At 43.3% G+C, this 18,861-nt stretch overlaps 1 protein-coding gene across 1 annotated transcript in view; it reads left to right on the top strand.

Annotated features, from left to right (window-relative positions):
- Window positions 1–121: 121 nt before the first annotated feature.
- DKK3 (dickkopf WNT signaling pathway inhibitor 3) overlaps window positions 122–18,861 on the top strand; it is a 34,123-nt gene continuing 15,383 nt past the window's right edge. Inside the window, exons 1-4 of the mRNA XM_005426119.2 lie at window positions 122–298; window positions 1,499–1,636; window positions 2,139–2,222; window positions 18,190–18,282. Coding sequence (XP_005426176.2) covers window positions 122–298; window positions 1,499–1,636; window positions 2,139–2,222; window positions 18,190–18,282 — 492 coding nt within the window. The remainder of the gene's footprint in view (window positions 299–1,498; window positions 1,637–2,138; window positions 2,223–18,189; window positions 18,283–18,861) is intronic.

Below are 18,861 nucleotides of genomic sequence, written 5' to 3'. Positions count from 1 at the left end.
CCCCGCGGCGGCCCTGAGGGAGCGGCTGAGGGCAGCGCGGGTTCCCCGGCCCGGTGCCCGCCCGCCCTCGGGGCTCGCCCGGTGCGCATCCCGGGGTGGGATGATGGGATGGGATAACGGGATGGGATGGATAACGGGATGGGATGGGATCGATGGGATGGGCCGGGCCGGCGGGCAGAGGTGCGGGCCATGGTCCGGCTGCAGCCGGAGTGACAAAGGGACAGTGCGGGACGAGGGGAGGAGCGGAGGGAAGAGTTACGGGATGGTCTTTGTGCCGCGGGAGCTAAGGAGCACCAGGGTATCTCGAGCCAGCATTCAGGGCTGTAAGTGTCCTGGAAATGTGCGGAGGAGCAGCATGCCTGTGGTGAAATTGCATGTCTTGGTATCAAATTGCTGGCCCAGAATTGCCCAGGATCTGTTTCAGAGCCAGAAATTGAGACCAGACCCCAAACCAGTGCGTCATATGGTTGTCCAAACACCTTGTCCCTGCACTCCCCTTTCTTGTGGGCTTTCCATTCCCCTACCTCTTAAGAATCTTCCTTTCAAGTTCTCTTTTCCTCTCATTCAAAAATGCAAAAACCTGTAACTGACAACCTGCTGCAGAAACAGACCTTGGTTTACTATAATTAAATTAATTTCGGGTCTTTTGCTGTCCTCTGGATGGTTTCTGAAATCTACCGCTGTTATCCACTTCATTTAGGCTGCAAATGCATCGAGACAAACCATTCTTTACAATGCTGCGAAGATGCTTAAGAGTGTAATCAGAATTTCTGTCTGTTTTTCTGTAGTCGGTTCTGGATTGCTGCCTGGGTGCAGTGCAAAGTGTGAATTGTTTGAGCAGAATCTTAGGAGATAAATGGTTTGCACTTAGAAAGATTTGCAGCTGTTATTTAAAATAAACAGACACACCAAAAGGAGAGATTTTGTCTTGGGAAAAATCCTGTTGTTCATCCTGGTTGAACTTTTGGCCTTCCAGCTCTGTTACAGTGGTTGCAAATAAAAGAACATGATTTATTCTTGTGTGTTTACAAGATTCACACCCTTCTTCATCCCACAAAGACAGTGGGAACTGAAACAGAGAATTAAATTCTGGATGTGTGCACCCTCATCTACAGGGTTGCCTTCAAGGGGCTTTTGTTTCTCTCTCTTGCCAGGATATTTTCTCTTCTTTGTCAGAAGGGAAAGTCTGCCTGAAGTTTTCAGCGGTTTTCTGCGAAGAGCAGAAAGCTGGGCTCTCCACTGACACCAGCCTGTGCAGATACCAACTTACCAGTGGTCTGCACACTTTTTTCCCTCCCAGGGACTGACTTTGGCTTCACCAGCCCAGATCTGAAGGGTTTAGCCCTGTTTTTCTGGCCCATGAAAAGAGCAGCTGCAGGCAGTGTCTGGAGCAGGTAGTGTCTGTCACTGGGGTCTGCACAGGAAGCATGGCTCGGCCTCTCTTGTGACATTTTTGCTAATTTCCGGTTGTTTTGTTATGTTTTTTTTAATTTGGCAGATGGAAGCTGAAGAGGAAGGGGCAAAAAAGCTGTCAGAAGTCAGCTTTGAGGACTTACCTCCCAACTACCATAACGAGTCCAACACGGAAACCAGAGTGGGCAACAGAACTGTTCAGACCCATCAAGAAATTGATAAGGTATGAGAAAACTTGTATGTGGTGAGCTCTCCATTCTTAAACAGGTTTTCTTCAAACCTCCCCTGCCCCAGCCCAGTTTTACATGTTTGTTCACAAAATAATTTGGAGTGTAAATTTTCCTGATGATAATTACTTTGGGGTTCTTCTGTGCTTGGCTAGTCACGGTGTTAAGGACACCTGTCACGAAAGGTTAGTGTGAAATAGCAATTTATTTTGAAAAAGGGCCTGCTAAAAATAGGACACAGCTACAGCTATTACATGGGGAATGAAAACCCAACCATCTCCTGCTCAGTTGGCTCCTTTACAGTGTCATTTTTAAATAGACAGGGAGGTAGCTCTGTCATCTACTTTTCCCTTCTGATTATGGTTTATTAAGAGTGACAGCAAAATGGGAAAAAAAGAGGGAGTGGGAGTGGGTTAATGATTGCAGGATGTAGGGCTGAGACTAACAAAGGACTAATAAAAAACTGTAGTTTGATATTTTGTTCTTTTCTGGTATCAGGTTACAGATAACAAAACTGGATCAACAGTTTTTTCTGAGACAGTTATTACATCCATAAGAGATGGAGAAAACAAAAGGAATCATGTAAGTGAGCGCGTTTCTTTCTTTTTGAAAATCAAACAAAAACTTTGGGTTCCTTGTTCAGAAGACTGTGACAGAGTTCACCTAACAAAATTTTGAAATGTTTTGAAACACAAAACTATTGGGGTAAGCAGTCAAAAATGTCTGTGTTTTTTAATTGGTTTAACTTTAGAATATTATGACTTGGAAACAGAGTTCCAGTGTTGTGGTTAATAGAGATGTTTGACTATTTGTCTGTCAAATGTAAATGTTAAATAGCAAAGGTAGTTACACAGGTCTTTCCAGTGAGTGTGGATAAATCCTTAGTATAACAGTGATCTTGTCTTCCATTAAAAAAAATGTTTTATAGATTTACACAATTGAAAATGAATAACCCCAAATCATTAATTTATGAGGAATCTTTAGAACAACATATGGCTCTATTTGCTTTTCAAGCTTAACAAGTGATGGACAAGTGGTTCTGAAATGCCACTTTGAAGAGAAGGGAGAGAGATGGGACAATAAATCCCCCTCCCCTAAAAATGTGGTTGTTTAAGGACTCTCAAAGGAGTTTAAAAGATCACTAGTATTCTTTACATGAGTCTTGCAAGCACAGGTACATTTGTTAAACATCAGCAGTCACATGAGAAATTCAGCACATACCACTGCTTTAAAAAATTGGGTTTTCTTTGCTTATAGTCCTACTAAAGTGGAATATTTTTTGTGCTCTTACTAAGACTGGGCTTGCCAGGTTTCCTCTGAGAGCTGGCTTCATCTAACTGATAGTTTGTGATTTGATTTACTTCAACATACCCTGGCTTTTTTTAGAAGAGCTTACCTCCAGTTCTTTCACAGAAGCAGCTCTGTAACTATTTTATAAATATAATTATGGAAATCATTTTCTAAGTGTAATTATGGAAAAATTATGTCAGTAGTTCCGATTTTTAATGGATACAGAACCTGAAATTAGTGCCTCTTTTCTAAAGTTTTCCCTCTTGTAGGCTCATGTTTTTATAGTGCTATTTTAGCTTGAAAATGGCAAGTAGCAAAATGTAGCACACACAAGCAACTTTACTTTTTTTCTTTTTACTATTTTGCAAAGCTTGTAGCTCAAGTGAAAACTCAAGGTATAGAATAAATTTTAACTATTCTAAACTGCAGCTGATTCTATACAAAGTGCTAACATCCTACACAGTGCTTTTTAATAAGTAATGAACACAATCCAGTTTTTTTTTCCAAGCAAATGTGATCATCATCTTCAAACCCAGTGTACAAAGGCAAACTTTTTAACCTTCTTAGCACTGCAACACAACACTGGTGATTTTCATCATGTGTTTGGCTTGCCTGTGGTGGCTAATCATTCTTACAGCCGTAAAAATTATTTCTAAATGATCTTTCTCCAGGTTTCATACATGGTTCCTTATAAGCTTCATATATCAAGGTACAGCTGCATTTTCCATCTGGGAAGTTTGCCTCAGTGACCAAGCCAGTGCTGCATCCAGAGCTCTCCCAGTGCTCTCAGAGCTCCAGCTGAAGGATGTGAGGGCTGAATGCAGATTTTTGTCTGATTTCGTGCTGCCAGCTCCTCCTCACTGCCATCCTGCACCCCCAGTTCCCCAGCACCCCCCTGCAGGCTGCTGGAACAGAGCTCTTAATGCTCATTTCCCCCCTCACACTCATTCTGAACTTTTCAGCATGCCCAGGGTACAAACACCTTATTTAGAGGTTGCCAACTTGGAGGAAAAGCAGCCTCCAGATGTACTTGGTCCTTGGTTAAGGAGAGAGTGAAATTAATGTGACTAAGAGGTGCCTAAAGGGAGCAAATCTGAAAATGCTTGCAAACTTTAGACATGAAAGGGGAATATGAATCACTTTTGCTATTACAAGGACAAAGAAATATTGTAGGAGTAATGCAATTAAGAATTGCAAGATTTGGGTTACAGCAAGGAGGGGAGTGGTGCTGTGGGGAGATCTGTGAAGCAGAAGAAAGATTTTGTCCAAATGAAAAGGCACTGTTGCTTAGGTCTGTAAACTTAAGGTAAAAGTACTGGGAAATGAGTTGCAGAAAACTTTGCACTGGACCCTTAGGTCACTTTTATGTACACAGATTTTCATACCTGAAGTTTTGTGTGACATGTCCTGGTCACTCTCCAGGCCACAGGCTTCACAGCCCACAGGTGGTGGAAGAGTCATTCCACTGGTTCCATAGGCTCAGTTTGCAGCCTTAACTTGTACAAGTTAAGGATTCCCACAGCTCCTGCTCTTTGCAAATTTGGTTGGTAGAAAGAAGAATTTTCCAAGCACTGTCAAACCACATGCTCTGAAATTTAAACTCAGTGTTATTCATTACTGCAGTAATTTGTGGTAACTGGAACCCTACCCCTCCCCAGTTTACATTTATTTTCTGTGCTGAGTTAGAAGCCTCTGAAATCACGGAAAGCTTTTCATGTGACGTTTTTGGGCTTTGAGAGATGACACAAGAGCCTCACAAGAAGGCAAAGAAGTGTCTGCATTGCAATAATAAATCCACTTACTGGCTGGAATGAGAAATCCAGCACTGGAGAAGCAGCTCCATGGAAAACAGGTTGTGCCTGCATTTTAAATCCCAGCGCTTGTCCTCCTGAAGCAGGTACCAATACACACACAAACAGAGCATATAAATAAATGTATATAAGCATGTACACATACATAAAGGGCAGACATGACCGAAACAAGAGGGAGAATCCTCCCCACACAGACTTTTCCTTTCAGACTATTTCTTCCTGGCTCTGCATCCCAGCAGCATTCTCCTCAAGCTGCTCTCTGTTAGTGGTGGCTCCTCTGGCAGGGCTTTTGTGGCTGGGGGTGTTTGGAGTCTCCACAAGTGGGGTTGGGCTCGTTGCCATTTCTGGCAGTGCACTGCAGTTCCTCAGAGGCACTGCATTTCTGGGAGGCCCCAAGTGCATTCCCAGACTCACATTCACTTTCTCAGATGTCACTGAGGGCTGGCAGTCACCCCTGTGGATGTCAGGCTTCAATCCAGCACTCTTGTGTCTCTATAGAGGCCAAACACAGGCAAGAGGTAGCTGGATGGGCATAAAGTCTGCGGAGGGCTTCGCATCCCTTTGTTCCTGGATTTAAGGCTCAAATACTCTGTATTTTGTTTCTTCAGGGAGCATTGGGTAGCTTGCAAATTAAGAAAGTATTTTCAGTCAAAAGTTCGAGCACAGAGCGCAGCAAGAAATAACACCATTCCTCATTATCCTATGAAAATCAAAATCTTTTCTAGCTTGTTGGCTAGGCCTGTATCAGGTGTGATATATTAGCCTAACGAAGGAAAGCAAGGATGAAAAATAAAAGGAAGCAAAACTGCTACTGGTAAGGTTTGCTACAGAAAGATTAGCTGCATTTCTTAATCACTTCCATTCAGAGCAGTAATTTATTCTCTCTTCTATTATAAGCTCTCTCTTGTAACTCAAAGCTAGTGTACCTGAGCTTTTTTCTTCTCTCTGGTAATATGATAAATAATAAAAAAAGCAATGTCTCTTTTTAGCTAGGTTGTTTTTGTGGGTTTGTTTGCAGTTGTTTTTTTTTTCAAATTTTAGTAGAAGTATATCTGTTAGCTTTCAATTCTCTTTTTTGAAAGAGATTTTTAATGATGCTGGTGTCTGGGGAGAGTGAAGCAGGGAACTGGAAGAATATGACACATTTCTCATTTCACTTTGGCACTGTGGAACAGATTCCTGCCATTTGCTTGCCCCTGGTGGCAGAGGCTGCTGAGGGCAGGGCTGTGCCTCCTCTTTGGTTACACAGCACAGGTCAAAGTTTCCTTGTGGGACCACACCTTCTGCAAACACTGAGAGCAGCTGCTCTCTCCGGGATTTCAAACACCAGCCTGTCCTTAGGAGGAGAGCCTGGGATGCCCAGGCCTCCATTTCCATGGTGAAGGCACCCCTGGAGCTCTGGGCAGGGAGGTGTCACTGTGGAACACCTTTTCCAGGCTGACCTGGCAGGTTCTGGTCTATCTGTACAGGCAGAAAGGATGGCATCCCTTCTATAACAGCCTCATTTAAACCCTTTGTTCTGGTTTATCTGTACAGGCAGAAAGGATGGCATCCCTTCTATAACAACCTCATTTAAACCCTTTGTCAGCCCTTATCTTTACTCCAGCAGGAAAGTACTAAAGAGAAAGAAAACAGTTCAATTTCCCCCTTTTCTAGAGAAAAAGGGTGGTATAAATGGTTGAGCTGCAGCTCTTCAAGCTCCCAGTTCCCTGCCATATCCAGAATTGCCAAAGTAATCACTTGGTTCCTCTTTGGGCACCTTGTGTATGATTTCACCAGCCATGTTCTCAGCCACATGTACTGGAGCTGCTCTCTTTGAGGCTCATACTGCTCCAGGGAGAGGAGTTCCTACCAGTGCTCTGTAGAAAGGAAGCTTTGGAAATTGGGAAGGAAGAATCAATGGAATGGAAATGGCAGATTTTCCATCAGCAGCACCGCAGGAGAGGAGTCAATGGCAGAAGTTTGAAAATGCAGCATCTTGATGTTGACTTCTGCTCCCTAATATCTCAGGGAGGACACTTGTTTTGGGCAGTCTTATATTTGGGTCCAGTTTTTTTGTTGCTTTTTTCACAGAACGTTTAGTCCCTGGTGACTTGCACTCAACAACCTTAAACTATCAATAGACACAGTAAGTGCATTCCTGGGTTGAAATCCAGGTCTCTGTCTAGCCAAAAATCACGTAATATCTAAATCTGGTAGGTTTTGTGTATTTAATAATTTAATTCCCTGGTGCTCTGAGTCTGCTCTTCTGTTAGCTGTCCAGCCTGCTCTGCTCCATTAATCACTGGGCCAATGCAGGTCTGTTCTGCACAGCACCCACCCTTTAGGGATCCTTGGTGGAGGAGCAGATAAGGCAAATTGTCCTTGTTTTGGAGAGCCATGGCTTCTCAGACAGGCATGGTTAGACATCCTCAGCCAGTTCTTAATGTTTTACTGAACCCCCTTTTTCGTTTCCCTTTTCAGTTTTGGTCTTGGCAGTGTAGAATATGAAGTTTTGGGGCAAGTGGGGATAGTTCATGGGGACAAGTAGCCTGTGTTTGTTAGAGTAGAAAATGATGTGGAGAAGGGTGCACAGGGAAAGTGGATTTAGCTAAAGATGAGAAGAATTGTTCAATTAACATTCTGAGTTGCTCTTATTAATCTGGAGTGTTTTCAGGCTGTGAATCTTGTTGTAGAGAGGGACTTATTCTTGTATGAAAGGGGTGATGGACTGTGTGCGTATCTCTGAGACTTCACAGGTAACTCCATAAGCAGCAAATGCTCCTTAGTGATGCAAAAGCTGTTAAGGGATTTAATTTAGGTCATGGATGAGAAGATGGCCTTATTGCCAGTCACAGAGTATCTAAACTCAGTGGTTTTGACAGTCATCTGATGTTCACTGGGCTGTGGCCAGAAACCAGTCTGAATGTTAGCCTCAGTGGCTGGAAAGAGCTGCCAGGAGGAGTTTGAAATACAAGTGTCAGGTCTGATCCTGCACAAAGAAACTTCTCTGAGGAGGAAGGTGGGAAATCCCTGTAATTACCAGCTGCCTGACACACTCCCCAGTGTCCCCATCTTTGTTTGCCGAGCTTGGTCCACCCTGAGCTGGTTTTCTCCCTGAGAAGGCTGTGTGGGAAGCTGTGGGGGCACACAGAGTGTACAGAGAGCACAGACATCAGGGGCTTGTGTGACCCTGCAGGGTGCAGGGGCCATAGTGTGAGCAGTGAGGCTCAGTTCAGCTCTGGGGCTCACTGACCCTCAGCAAAAAAGCAAAAAAGTGGGAGCAGCTGCCAGACCTTACCAGGGGCGGGAGAAACAAGGTGCCTTTTGCTGAGGGGCAAGCCAGGCAGGTGTTCTGGCTGAAAACACAACCAGCCATGTCAGAGAACACAGATCAGTATCTTTTTGGTTTTTTTTTCCCCCCTCTTAAATGGTGGCTTAGATTTCCAGACAAGCAAACTGATGGAACAGCAAAAGGGTTACTCCTAATTAAAGGTATCAAATCCTGCTCTTGTTTGTATCAGTGGGAGTCTGAATCAGTTTAGATAACTTTAGTAAATTTACTTACTTAGTAATAAAAAAAATACTAAAAGAGTGACTAGGATTTCTCTTATATTTCCTGTCAGTCTAGTTTAGTTTGTTTGTTTTCTGTCGAGTTAGGGAAACACAACTATGTAGTACTAATAGATACTCCAAAAGTCTTCATTAGCCATTCCAGTCTGTGCCTGTATTTGGAATTGTTAAGAAATTTGCCAGATCCTCGTGTGCTGTAATGTGGTATTTTTATTCCAGCTAAACCCCAAAGAAAAAGAATATTTTTATCAAGTTGTTTGGAGAGTCACCTCAGTGTTTTTCTCTCCCTGGACTGTTACCCTTTGAGTAGCTAAATACTGAGGAGAGAAGGCTCTTCTTGTGATAAATGTCTCCTCACCAAAAATGGCCTGTCGCTGTAATAGAGTGGCAGTGCCCAGAGCTGATTCAATGTTCTGAGCATGGTTAGTGAGAGAAGATTGGTAAACCAGTGAGTTCTCCTGAAGGGTACAAAACTCTCTCATCCAGCCAGTGCTCCAGCAGTGTCCATGCACCCCTCCTAAAGCTCTCAGCATTCCTGTTGGTTGTGGGAACAAATCCTGCCTTGTCTGAAGCTTTCCATGTCCAGGGAGGGATGCAGGTTCCTGCTGCTCCCTTGTTTGCACGCTGGTTGCCACAACTCCTCTGCCAACAAGCCATGAGTCAAAGGGAGGCTGTTTGCCTTCTCCCTGGGCTTGGTGCAGTTTTCCCACTCTCAGCACGCTGAGTTTGGGGATCCAGGGCTGTGCAATTGTATTTTATAGATCCTGCCCAAGTCGTAGGGAGATTTAAAAACAAATCACCATGAATGATTTTGTTTTCTGCCTCTCCTAGATCAACCTGTTTATTCTAAGAGAAATGTTTGGGGTTCTCTTCTCGTTATGGTAACATCCATCCAGAAGAGTTAATCTTTTATGTGTGCTGGTGGCAATTTTGTGATCTAGTGACATCTGTTAAGAGATCATCGTATGGATTTTCTTTATTGAAGGCTCATCAGCAGTGTTTCTTTCCTCTTGCCATACACATGTAGCAAATTACCCATGAGAGGAAAAGCTCTAAGGCAAATGAGAAATTTTTTTCCACTGGTTTTGATTATGTAACTTAATCCATTGGCTCCAGCAGCTGCTTATTTGAGATTCTAGCTGAAACCATGTTATTCAATTCAGCAGCAAGCCTTAGCTGGAAGGGTAACAACAGTAGCTAAGGCTTTAGGAAATACAGGCTACAGCACTGGATGTATTGCAGAGGTTGTTTTTTTTTTAAATCTTTTATTTGCATCTGTTATAATCTTGGACTGGTTGAGACAGATGCAGAGGATGCAGATAAATGGGTTAAAGCTGCTTACATCTGTGTTGTCATAGGTAAGGTGGCAGACTGCTGTGGCTGGGAGGTTGGCCCAATAACACATTGTTCCATATATGATGAGCCTAATGTAATCTTTGCCTGGACTTGAGGAGGCTTGGATTCCACAAAATCTGTAGAATGATACTGGTTTTATACCAGTGAGTACGAGGAGAGAGAATGAATGCCATCAGTGATTGCTCAGCATTTCCATTTGTGTAGAGTCAGGAAGAGGTGTGAGATGTTACCAGTCCAGCTTGGTGGCGTTTTGCACTGTGGTTTATTAAGCTAAACCATGGAAATTGAAGGAAAATGGTGAATTGAAGTTGTGTCTATTTGGTTAGGAAGGAAGGAAGGAAGAGTGGCGGAAGGAAGTGGCGGAAGGAAGTGGCGGAAGGAAGTGGCGGAAGGAAGGAAGGAAGGAAGGAAGGAAGGAAGGAAGGAAGGAAGGAAGGAAGGAAGGAAGCGAGGAAGCGAGGAAGCGAGGAAGGAGGCTAGCTCTGTAGAATGGTGGTTTGAAATGCAATGCAATGCCTCGAGAAATGCATTTCTGTGTCAGCTGAGTGAGTTTCAACTTTGTCCTTCCTCCCATGTGATTCACAAAGAGCATTTTGGCTTCTTTTGTGGAGTGAGTGTCTGGCCTGTGAGAGGCTCAGTCACTGATAGCACTGAGGGACACCACTCTGGTGATTGCATCATTGTGGCTCTTCACCTCTGCAGCCTGCACAGAGAGCCCCCCTCCCCTGCCCTACCTGTCCTGATCCTCACCTTCAGAACAAATGCCCTTTTCCCTTCCAGTCACACATATTGTAATGCAGCATGGTTGTACTAAAGGTACAAAGGGTGGGGTGGGAATTCTGGGTCTGTTCACTTGTTATTCTGTGTGGAAATGACTCAGAGCCTGCTCCTGAATTTCTATCATATGAGGAATCCCTCAAAATTCTTCCCTTAGAAAGCCCAGGGGGAGGAGCAGTTTCGTAGGACATGGTGGTGTCAGGCAAAGGGGAGCCTTAGTGGTTTTCCTGGGTCCAAGAGATCTGACATCTGTCAGCAAGGGAAGGTTTTGGTCCCCTGGTAGGTGTTTGTCTTGGACTTCATACATGGTGGAAATCTGCAGTACATTCATATTCTTATGTTCCTTTTGGAAGGACAAAGAGTGTGCTGAAGACCCTTTTTCATTTCTTTCTCATTTGTGTTTGTTTAGGAAATGGGATGAATATTCATGAACAGTCATCATCTCATGTTGTCAATATCCTCTAGGCACATGATTTCAGATGAAAATTAAATTAAGGGAATATTAAAATAAAAGAGGCTCTTTTGTAATCCCAACAAATGCCCTGAAGAGGAGGACTTGACAAAGCTTCAAATAGTCCACACCTATGACCCAAATACCTATTTCATCCTTTGGCAGACATGGATCTCATGTTCCCAAAATCCTTGCATGCTGCAGATGATTTATTTCAATGCTGTTGCTGTAATTCAGACCTCTTCTGCTTCCATCTACAGCTCATGGAAAACAAAGCATTCCATTTCTTCTACAGTAAAAGCAGCCTCTTACCCTGACAGCTCTGCCATGGGCAAAATGCACTGAACGTGGATCCTTACCAATGTACTTCTGTTCAGTGTTTTTATCTTTGGCTGGCACCTTTAACAGAATTAATAAGTCTGTTGAAACCATAGACTACCAGAAAAAGTACATTATAAAGGAACAAAGCCCATAAGATTCAGGGTTTGAAATCAGTTCAGGGCACAGGTCAACATCTTACTCTCAGTGTGTTCCTCTTAATTTGGTGGTGAAGATTAGCCAGCAGCTGTTAAGTACAGAAATCTTGTTGCCAAAGGCTTTTCTTTTCATCCAGCTGTTTCACATCTTCGCTGTGTGTACAGCTACTCTGCCTTGTTTTGCTTTTACAGATTTGCAAAACTGCCATAGTTGAGTAGTGAATCACAGGAACTTTTTAGCTGCCAATTGCAGAGACAAGCCTGCAGTCAGACTGCAGCTCCTGCCTGGGGAGCATCACTGCCTCCAAGCTGTGTCTGTGTGATCTCTGCTGCTCACAAAGAATGGCACTTCACAGGTTTGTGGCACAGCCCTACAGTGGCTCCACAGCTGCTGCTGGAGCTCTGGACATTTGGAGTAAAACCCAGGGTCTGTCAGAGCACAAGTGCTTAGACACTTCTGGTTATCAAAGATCAAAGAGTTCTTGTTCTCCCATCAACAGATCCACAGGTAGATGCATTTCCCAGTTAGGACTGTTAATTGCAAACTCATTAGGAAAGCTTTATCTATAAATTTGCCTCAGTATTTTGACTTCCCATATACATAAATATGTATACACACACACACATACACAGACACAGTCCTTTTCTCCTTTCCTAGTTAGAGAGCTCTTAGTTTCCAGACTAAGTTAATTACCTGACAGATATATAATTTATGGGGGTTTTCTACTAAATTAAAATAGTTCTCATGTGCCCTCTTTGATACCACTGCAAACCAGATTGAAATGAGTACTTGGCACTGTGTTTCCTACACAAGAGCATTTGCAGAAGCTGTAGTCCTGCCAAGATCAGGTTATTTTTACTGAGGAAAAAGAAGGGTGAGGGAAGAAAATGAAGTGGCTGCTTCTGCAGAGTGACCTGCTGTTAAATTATTACAAGGCATACAGAGAGATTTTGACCAAGAGTGAACAGAGCATGGTCTGAGAGAGAACATAGGCACCATTTTTCTCACTATTCTGAGGCATTTGCCAGGATTTTTTTTTATTTTGTTTCTTTGGGGTTTTTTTGGGGTGTAGTTTCTTCTTTCATTGGAGTCAGTTCCTTGAAGCCGTGGATAAGATTATATTTTATTTATTTCCTCTTTTGACACTGAGCATGAACTGCATAAGGGTCTGACCAGTGCCAAGATCACTGTTTGTGTGGGGGGAATAAGCAGGTGGTGTGGGAAGGGATGCAGTTCTTGCGCTGGTGGTGAGCAGTTTATTGGGGATCACAGCCTGCCTCAATAATTCCCTTTTTGACACCATGGTAAGGCTAACACAGCTGTGTTGCTTTGGGTACCTAAAGCCAAGCTCAGGCCACTTTCAGTTATGTCATGTAGACATATTTTGCCTCCATTTATATTGTGCCATGCAGAGAACCAGAAATGAAGTTTTCCCAAATGAAATGTTTCTGGGAAATGGGGGAGAAGGGATCGGATGGGATTAGCTCTATGGAGAAGTTCAGGACAAAGCCTGGGGACTTGTTTTGTGTTGTTTATTGGTTCTGAGCTCAGCAGCCACATTCCTGTTGAGCAGCCACCCAAGGAGCTGGCTTTCCCCACAGCACTGGCCTCCAGCACAGCTCTCAGCTCATGTCTGCTCTTTTTAGGACGTCTCTTTCTAACAGAAGTTCCTGATTTTACGAGTGTTGTGTGCTTGGCAGGACAGCAGTGAGAGACTTGTGCTGCTGGAAATTATTACAGAGGTTTTGAGGTATTTCAAGGCAAATTAATCCATATCTCATTAAAGACAAATGCATTACATGCCCTGTCTAGACAACTGAGAGATTAGGAACTGGAATGCTACTGCATTTCAAATTTAGGTAGTAGTTTCCACAAAACAATATTCCATTCTATGTAATTCTGCCTTTTTTTTTTTTTAATACATGTAGGATATAAAATAGGTTTTATGCTTCTATTTTTTTCCCTACTACTCAGCAGTTTTTGCCATCTGCTGCAGTAATGGAGAGCAGCCCTGCGTGAGAAGACAACTTGCAGAAATTGAAACAAAACCTAGAAGGGGATTGGTAAACACAGAAATGTTAACTCTTAGAAGGACTCGCTGCTGAGAGATGTCAGTTCCAGTGTGACCACGGCGCTGCAGCCACAGCTGGAGCTGCTGCTGTCTCACGGGTGCAGCTGGGTCAGCTCTGGCACTGTTTGGGAAGGATCTGTGGCTGTGGTTTATGGAGGCTAACACTGAGTTTCACCAGAGTTTTTGAGAAGGGAATTGCTTTGTATGAGGAGTTTTTAATAAACATGTAAAGGGGCTTTTGTTCAGAGAAGCTTTTGGAGGACAGTTGTCCCAAAATACAGTGAGAGGTGCTCCCATGCATTTCCAAGGTTATTACTAAAACTCATTTTCTGATTGTCACACCAGTTGCTCTAGTGGAATTGTTTCCTGTGCTGTGTTTCTGCTGGCAGAACTTCCCCACCTCTCCAAAATCACTGGTTTTTGCCTCCACACCTCATGGCTCGAGCACCTGAAGTGCATAGAGGTTTAGGAATGAACACTTTGGAAGGGCTGTTTTGGCTTACCAGCTGTGCAGAGAACAATCCTGCCTCTCCCCTCAGCTCCTGCAGAAGTTTATAGGCACAAACTCTACCTGGATCACAATAAGCCAGCAAACTGAGCCGTGTAGATTACACAGGGAGGGGAAAAGGGGTTCTCTTGCTTGAATCTTGCCGTTCCTGTGCCAGAGAACCACAGAAATGTTGTATATTGTCATGGCCGTGCCTTCCTCTGCTTTCTTGGGTTCTAAACTAAAGAGTAGAGATCCCAGGGGAGAAAGACTCACTCCCGGACAAATACTGGCTGAAGATAAGAGTAGTGAAGAGTTTTGTTTAAAGTCACCTTTGAAGAACTTTCTGAGAATGTGGAGGCAGGGTGAGTGTGAGTGGGGAGAGGGAATGGATAAATCAAATGCCAGTTGTGAATTTAAAATCAGTGAGTCCATCTTGAAGGTTAGTCATCATCAGAATATTTTTTAGTCTACAATTATGGTTTTAATTAAGGATTAAGGGAGAAAAGATCAAAGCAAAATGAGTGTTATTTCAGTATGTACTGTTTCACCAGCAAAACAGCATTAAAAGTATTGCCACAGTGAGGCACAGAAACCAGAGAAGCACTGCCAAAGACAGTGGGTTTCTGTATGAAAGCTGGTTAACTCTGCCTTGTTGTTCTGCTTTCATGACTGGAAACGAGAAATTCTTGTCTTGTCTCTGTTTCTCCTCCCTGGTATGGGCAGAGGTGACCCTGGGTGGGCTGGGGTGGGTGCAGTGCAGCAGCCAGCCCATTCTGCAGAGCTGCCTGCAGCCCCTTCCAGCCTGTGAAAAATGTGTATTTTGTGATTGGCTTTTGGCAAATATTAAAATGAATATTATATGGGTTATGTTAGAAACTTATGCTGTATTAATTCTCTTAAGTAATGTGTTAAATATAGTTTTAGGTTATAACAAAATGTTAAAATAGAAACTATGCTATGTAAGATACTTTTCCTAAAGAGAGGACTCGCACTGAGATAGCAGCCACAGGACACCTGAATCTTTCAGAGAAAGAGAATTTATTGCTCCATTATCAGAACAAACAAACTTCTTCCTGCCTCACTCAGCCATGAAGACGCCGTCAGGATTCAGAGGAAGAAGTTGACATTGATCAGACAGAATCCTGGTTTGAATGGAATTTATGCACCATGTATGAGGTGTATGAATATGCAACAGGCTGTTGTTTTTAAGGGTTAATCCTCTATTAACGTGGGTCCTTTTTCAGGCTTATTTTGCCCAGAAAGAGGTACCCGGACTGTCCATAACTCTTTGTTTTTATTGTCTCATACTGTCCTAATCCAAATTGCCCAAATTATTATTACTCTAATTATATTACTATTTTTATAACCATTTTATTACTATTAAACTGTTAAAGACAAGTGATTGGCGTTTTTCACAGAGCCCATTCTGCAGAGCTGCCTGCAGCCCCTGCCAGCCCAGTGCATGCTGTGGGCTGTAGGCTGGCACATCACACAGAGAGGAAACCTCCTCTCCTGTGCCTTCCCACTGTGTGCAAGGGCCTGGGGAAAGTGCTCCTGTGCAAGCCTGTCCCCCCAGCTCTGGCCTGCACAGTCAGACCTGCCCCAGCTGCCTCTGTGTCTGCGAGCTGCCACGTTCAGCTATCACCAACATCACTCACTGCTGTATTTTCAAATGAAATGGACACTAATCATTCTTTAGGAAAGCAATCATCTTTGACATGATCTACCAAAGACAAGAAACCTGACATTTCTTTCAGCAGCAGTTGTTTCAGCAGACTTAGGAACCTTTTCAATTATTTTCAATTTTTTCGTTGGGTGTTTTTTTGTTGTTTGTTTTCTTTTTTCCCCTGTTGGTTTTGGAACAGATCCTAATGCCCAAATAGCTTCCAGGTGCTGCAGGAGAGTCACTGCAGAGCACAATATTATAATAAGAGTCCTCAGGATGCTGAGTGTGTCCTTACAGGTTCATGGCATGGGATTCTCCATCCTGGCCTCTGTTGTTGCTGGGTCCCAGTACACCCATTAACAAATAGGCAGTGCTGCTTTCACTCTGTATTCCTCCCAAACAGCCTCTTCCTTTGCCACAGCATTAACTGTTACTACACCAAAAGGGGTTTCAGAGAGGTGTACATCATTATCAGTGTGCCTAATTCTGTCTGTAAGTTACCTGCCCAGCTTGTATGCTCTGCTGCACATCAGAGGCCAGCACTCCTTCTCCTCAGTTTACCCAAGCTCCTGCAATGACAAAATACTCTGAGAGATAATTGAGTTTTGCAGTTCCAGGCAAAAATGGATTGTTCAGAATCTGCTGCAGCTCATGAAGGTGTTCAGATTTGCTCCTTGTCCAGCAATTATTCTGTCTAAAGGTAGCTGAATCAGAAAAGGTCTGTTACATGATTAAATAAGGAAAAATAAATAATTTAAAAATACATGGTTACACATCTGCATGTAAGCACAACTGAGTTCTGCATTAACTGTGGGTGTCTGGGGGAGGTAAATTGGTGTGGAGTGTGGCACACAATTTCACAGAGCTCATATGCAGGGAAGCCTTTGCCATGCCAGGAAAGAAAACCACACAGGGATTTTTTTTTCCCTGACTGGAAACTCTCATAAAACGGAATGTCTGAACTGGTGGGACACAATTCAGTAAGAGGAAAAGGTTTTTTGGTGTGGGACTCATTAATTCAGGAGGAAGCAGCAACTGGAGAATTGCAGCTTTGGTGTTAGGTGGTTTTAGAGCTAGAGTTATTCCATGAGCTTAGAGCAATCATGGCAAGGTTTCTCCTTTGTGGAGAAGGACAGCTGGAAAACCTGACTACAGCAAGACCTGGCTGTTTGCCTGAAAGGGGATGGAACAGGAGTGAAATAGTCTGTTCTGGGTATGGTTTATACAGGGCATTCATAAAAGCAGCTGACAAAGCCACGAACCCAAAGTTGGCCTAGAGGAGCATAGCTGCTGAAGAGAGGAGGCTGGCTGATCACTTGGAGCCACAAAACCTCCAACATACTGCATAGCATTTGGATATTTGGATTTTGATCCACTTGATTATGTAGCAACAGAAAAGAAAAAAAAAAGAAAAGAAAAAAAAACCCCACACAGTACTGGGATAATGAAGCAGAAAAACATTGCAATAATTTATAGCAGCCTAGGCCTGGTGATACTAATTCCTTAAAACAGCTAAAATGACTTCTTCTGAATTATAAACACATAAACCTAAATGTTGAGTTGTGAACTTGAAAAGAATCAGGCCTCAGACTGTGTTTAGCTTCTGTTCTGTGTTCTGAGTAATCAAACAGTCTCAAGCTGCACCAAGGGAAATACAGGTTGGATATTAGGAAAAAGTGTTTTACAGAAAGGGTGATAAAGTTCTGGAATGGCTGCCCAGGGAGGTGGTGGAGTCACCATCCCTGGGTGTGTTTAACAAAGCCTGGATGTGGCACTGGGTGCCAGGGTTTAGCTGAGGTGTTGGGGCTGGGTTGGACTCGATGATCTTGAAGGTCTCTTCCAACCCAGTGATTCTGTGAATTTGCACAAAAATGAATGCAGTAAACTGCTGGAAAACATCTGAGGTGGCCCGAATGGGTAACTTAGACAAGGCTGATTCCTGCAGAGCAGCCTTGCCTCCCCCAGGGCAAGAACCCCCAAAAGGCTGAACCTGGAGGAGATCTGAAGAAAAGGAGAAGCTTAGTGGGAACTTCCAGTAGAGGTTGCACAGATGATTTGCTCCAGCAAGTGAGATTAATGTCTGCCAAAGAGCAGTCAAGTGCTTAATTCAGAGAATTCAGGGATTTTTGTGTAATCCCTTTTCCTTTTTTTCCTTTTTCCTTTCCACTAACAATGGTACAAACCAGTGCTGGTCAGGTCACAAACAAGTGACTCAGAACAGTGCTATGAGTTATTCTTCTGTTGACTAAATTGTTTCCAGCCTGGAGGAAAAAAAATATTTAGAGAAGAAGGTAATTACACAATTTTTAAGAGGTAACCATTAGATGGGAAAACACCCCCTCCCTGTGAACCAGACATGAGGGTGCAAAAATATATCACCCTCACTGTGTTCTCCTCACTGCCATAGGCTCAGGAGGTGAAATTTGAGGCCAGAGGATTGAGATGAGCCAGGGAGAGGGCACTGGTCTGGTACAGAGCTGTGATTGAGCAAAGAACCCCAGCAAACTTTTTGTCTTGGTTCCCAAATAAGAAATATAATCAATGAAGAACTTGTGGTATTTCAAGGAGAATGAATTTTGGTAAATCACTCTTTTATTCTTTCCTCCAGGAGTGTATCATTGATGAAGACTGTGAACCAGGGAAATATTGCCAGTTCTCCACCTTGGAGTACAAATGCCAGCTCTGCAAGCCCCAGCACACAGTAAGTGCTGAATGAGATGGGATTTCATGTGATCTTTAGAAACTCAGTAAGTTATTCTTGCTAATGTCAGCCAGTCAAAATTGACAGAAAAGAAGCTGCAAAGCTTTCTGCATGAGGGTAAAAAAAAAAATTTCACATTAACAGGGAGTAATTAAAAATCAAGATTGCGATGGCCCAACACCCACTCCCCTCCCCACCTTTTCTTTTCAGCTCTCAGCAGAACAGTTGCAGGCTAAAGAAAGTAAAAACTGGATCTTGTGTTGTAAAGTGAGCTCAGGCTGAAGGAGGTGGGATCAGTTCCCTGCCCTAGAAGCTGGACAGCTACAGAGCATTTTTCTCTTCAATGATCAGGTCTCAGTAGTGCCAGTGCAGTCCTGCTCCTCGCCCTGTGGTAAGCACTGCCTGTGGGATCCACTGGGAAAGAAACACAGGTTTTGTATGGCTGCCCAGACAGGCTTTACACAGACAGGAAAAAGCTGCTGAAATGCTGGCCTGCTAGGATATTATATACATTATATACATTATATATATTATCTATATTATACATATTATACATTGTATATATTATATATTATCTAC

Source organism: Geospiza fortis, unplaced genomic scaffold (genome assembly GCF_000277835.1).
Source record: "Geospiza fortis unplaced genomic scaffold, GeoFor_1.0 scaffold590, whole genome shotgun sequence".
Classification (NCBI taxonomy): Eukaryota; Metazoa; Chordata; class Aves; order Passeriformes; family Thraupidae; genus Geospiza; species Geospiza fortis.
The sequence above is the reverse complement of the archived record's forward strand: the minus strand, read 5'-3'. Positions and strand labels throughout refer to the sequence as shown.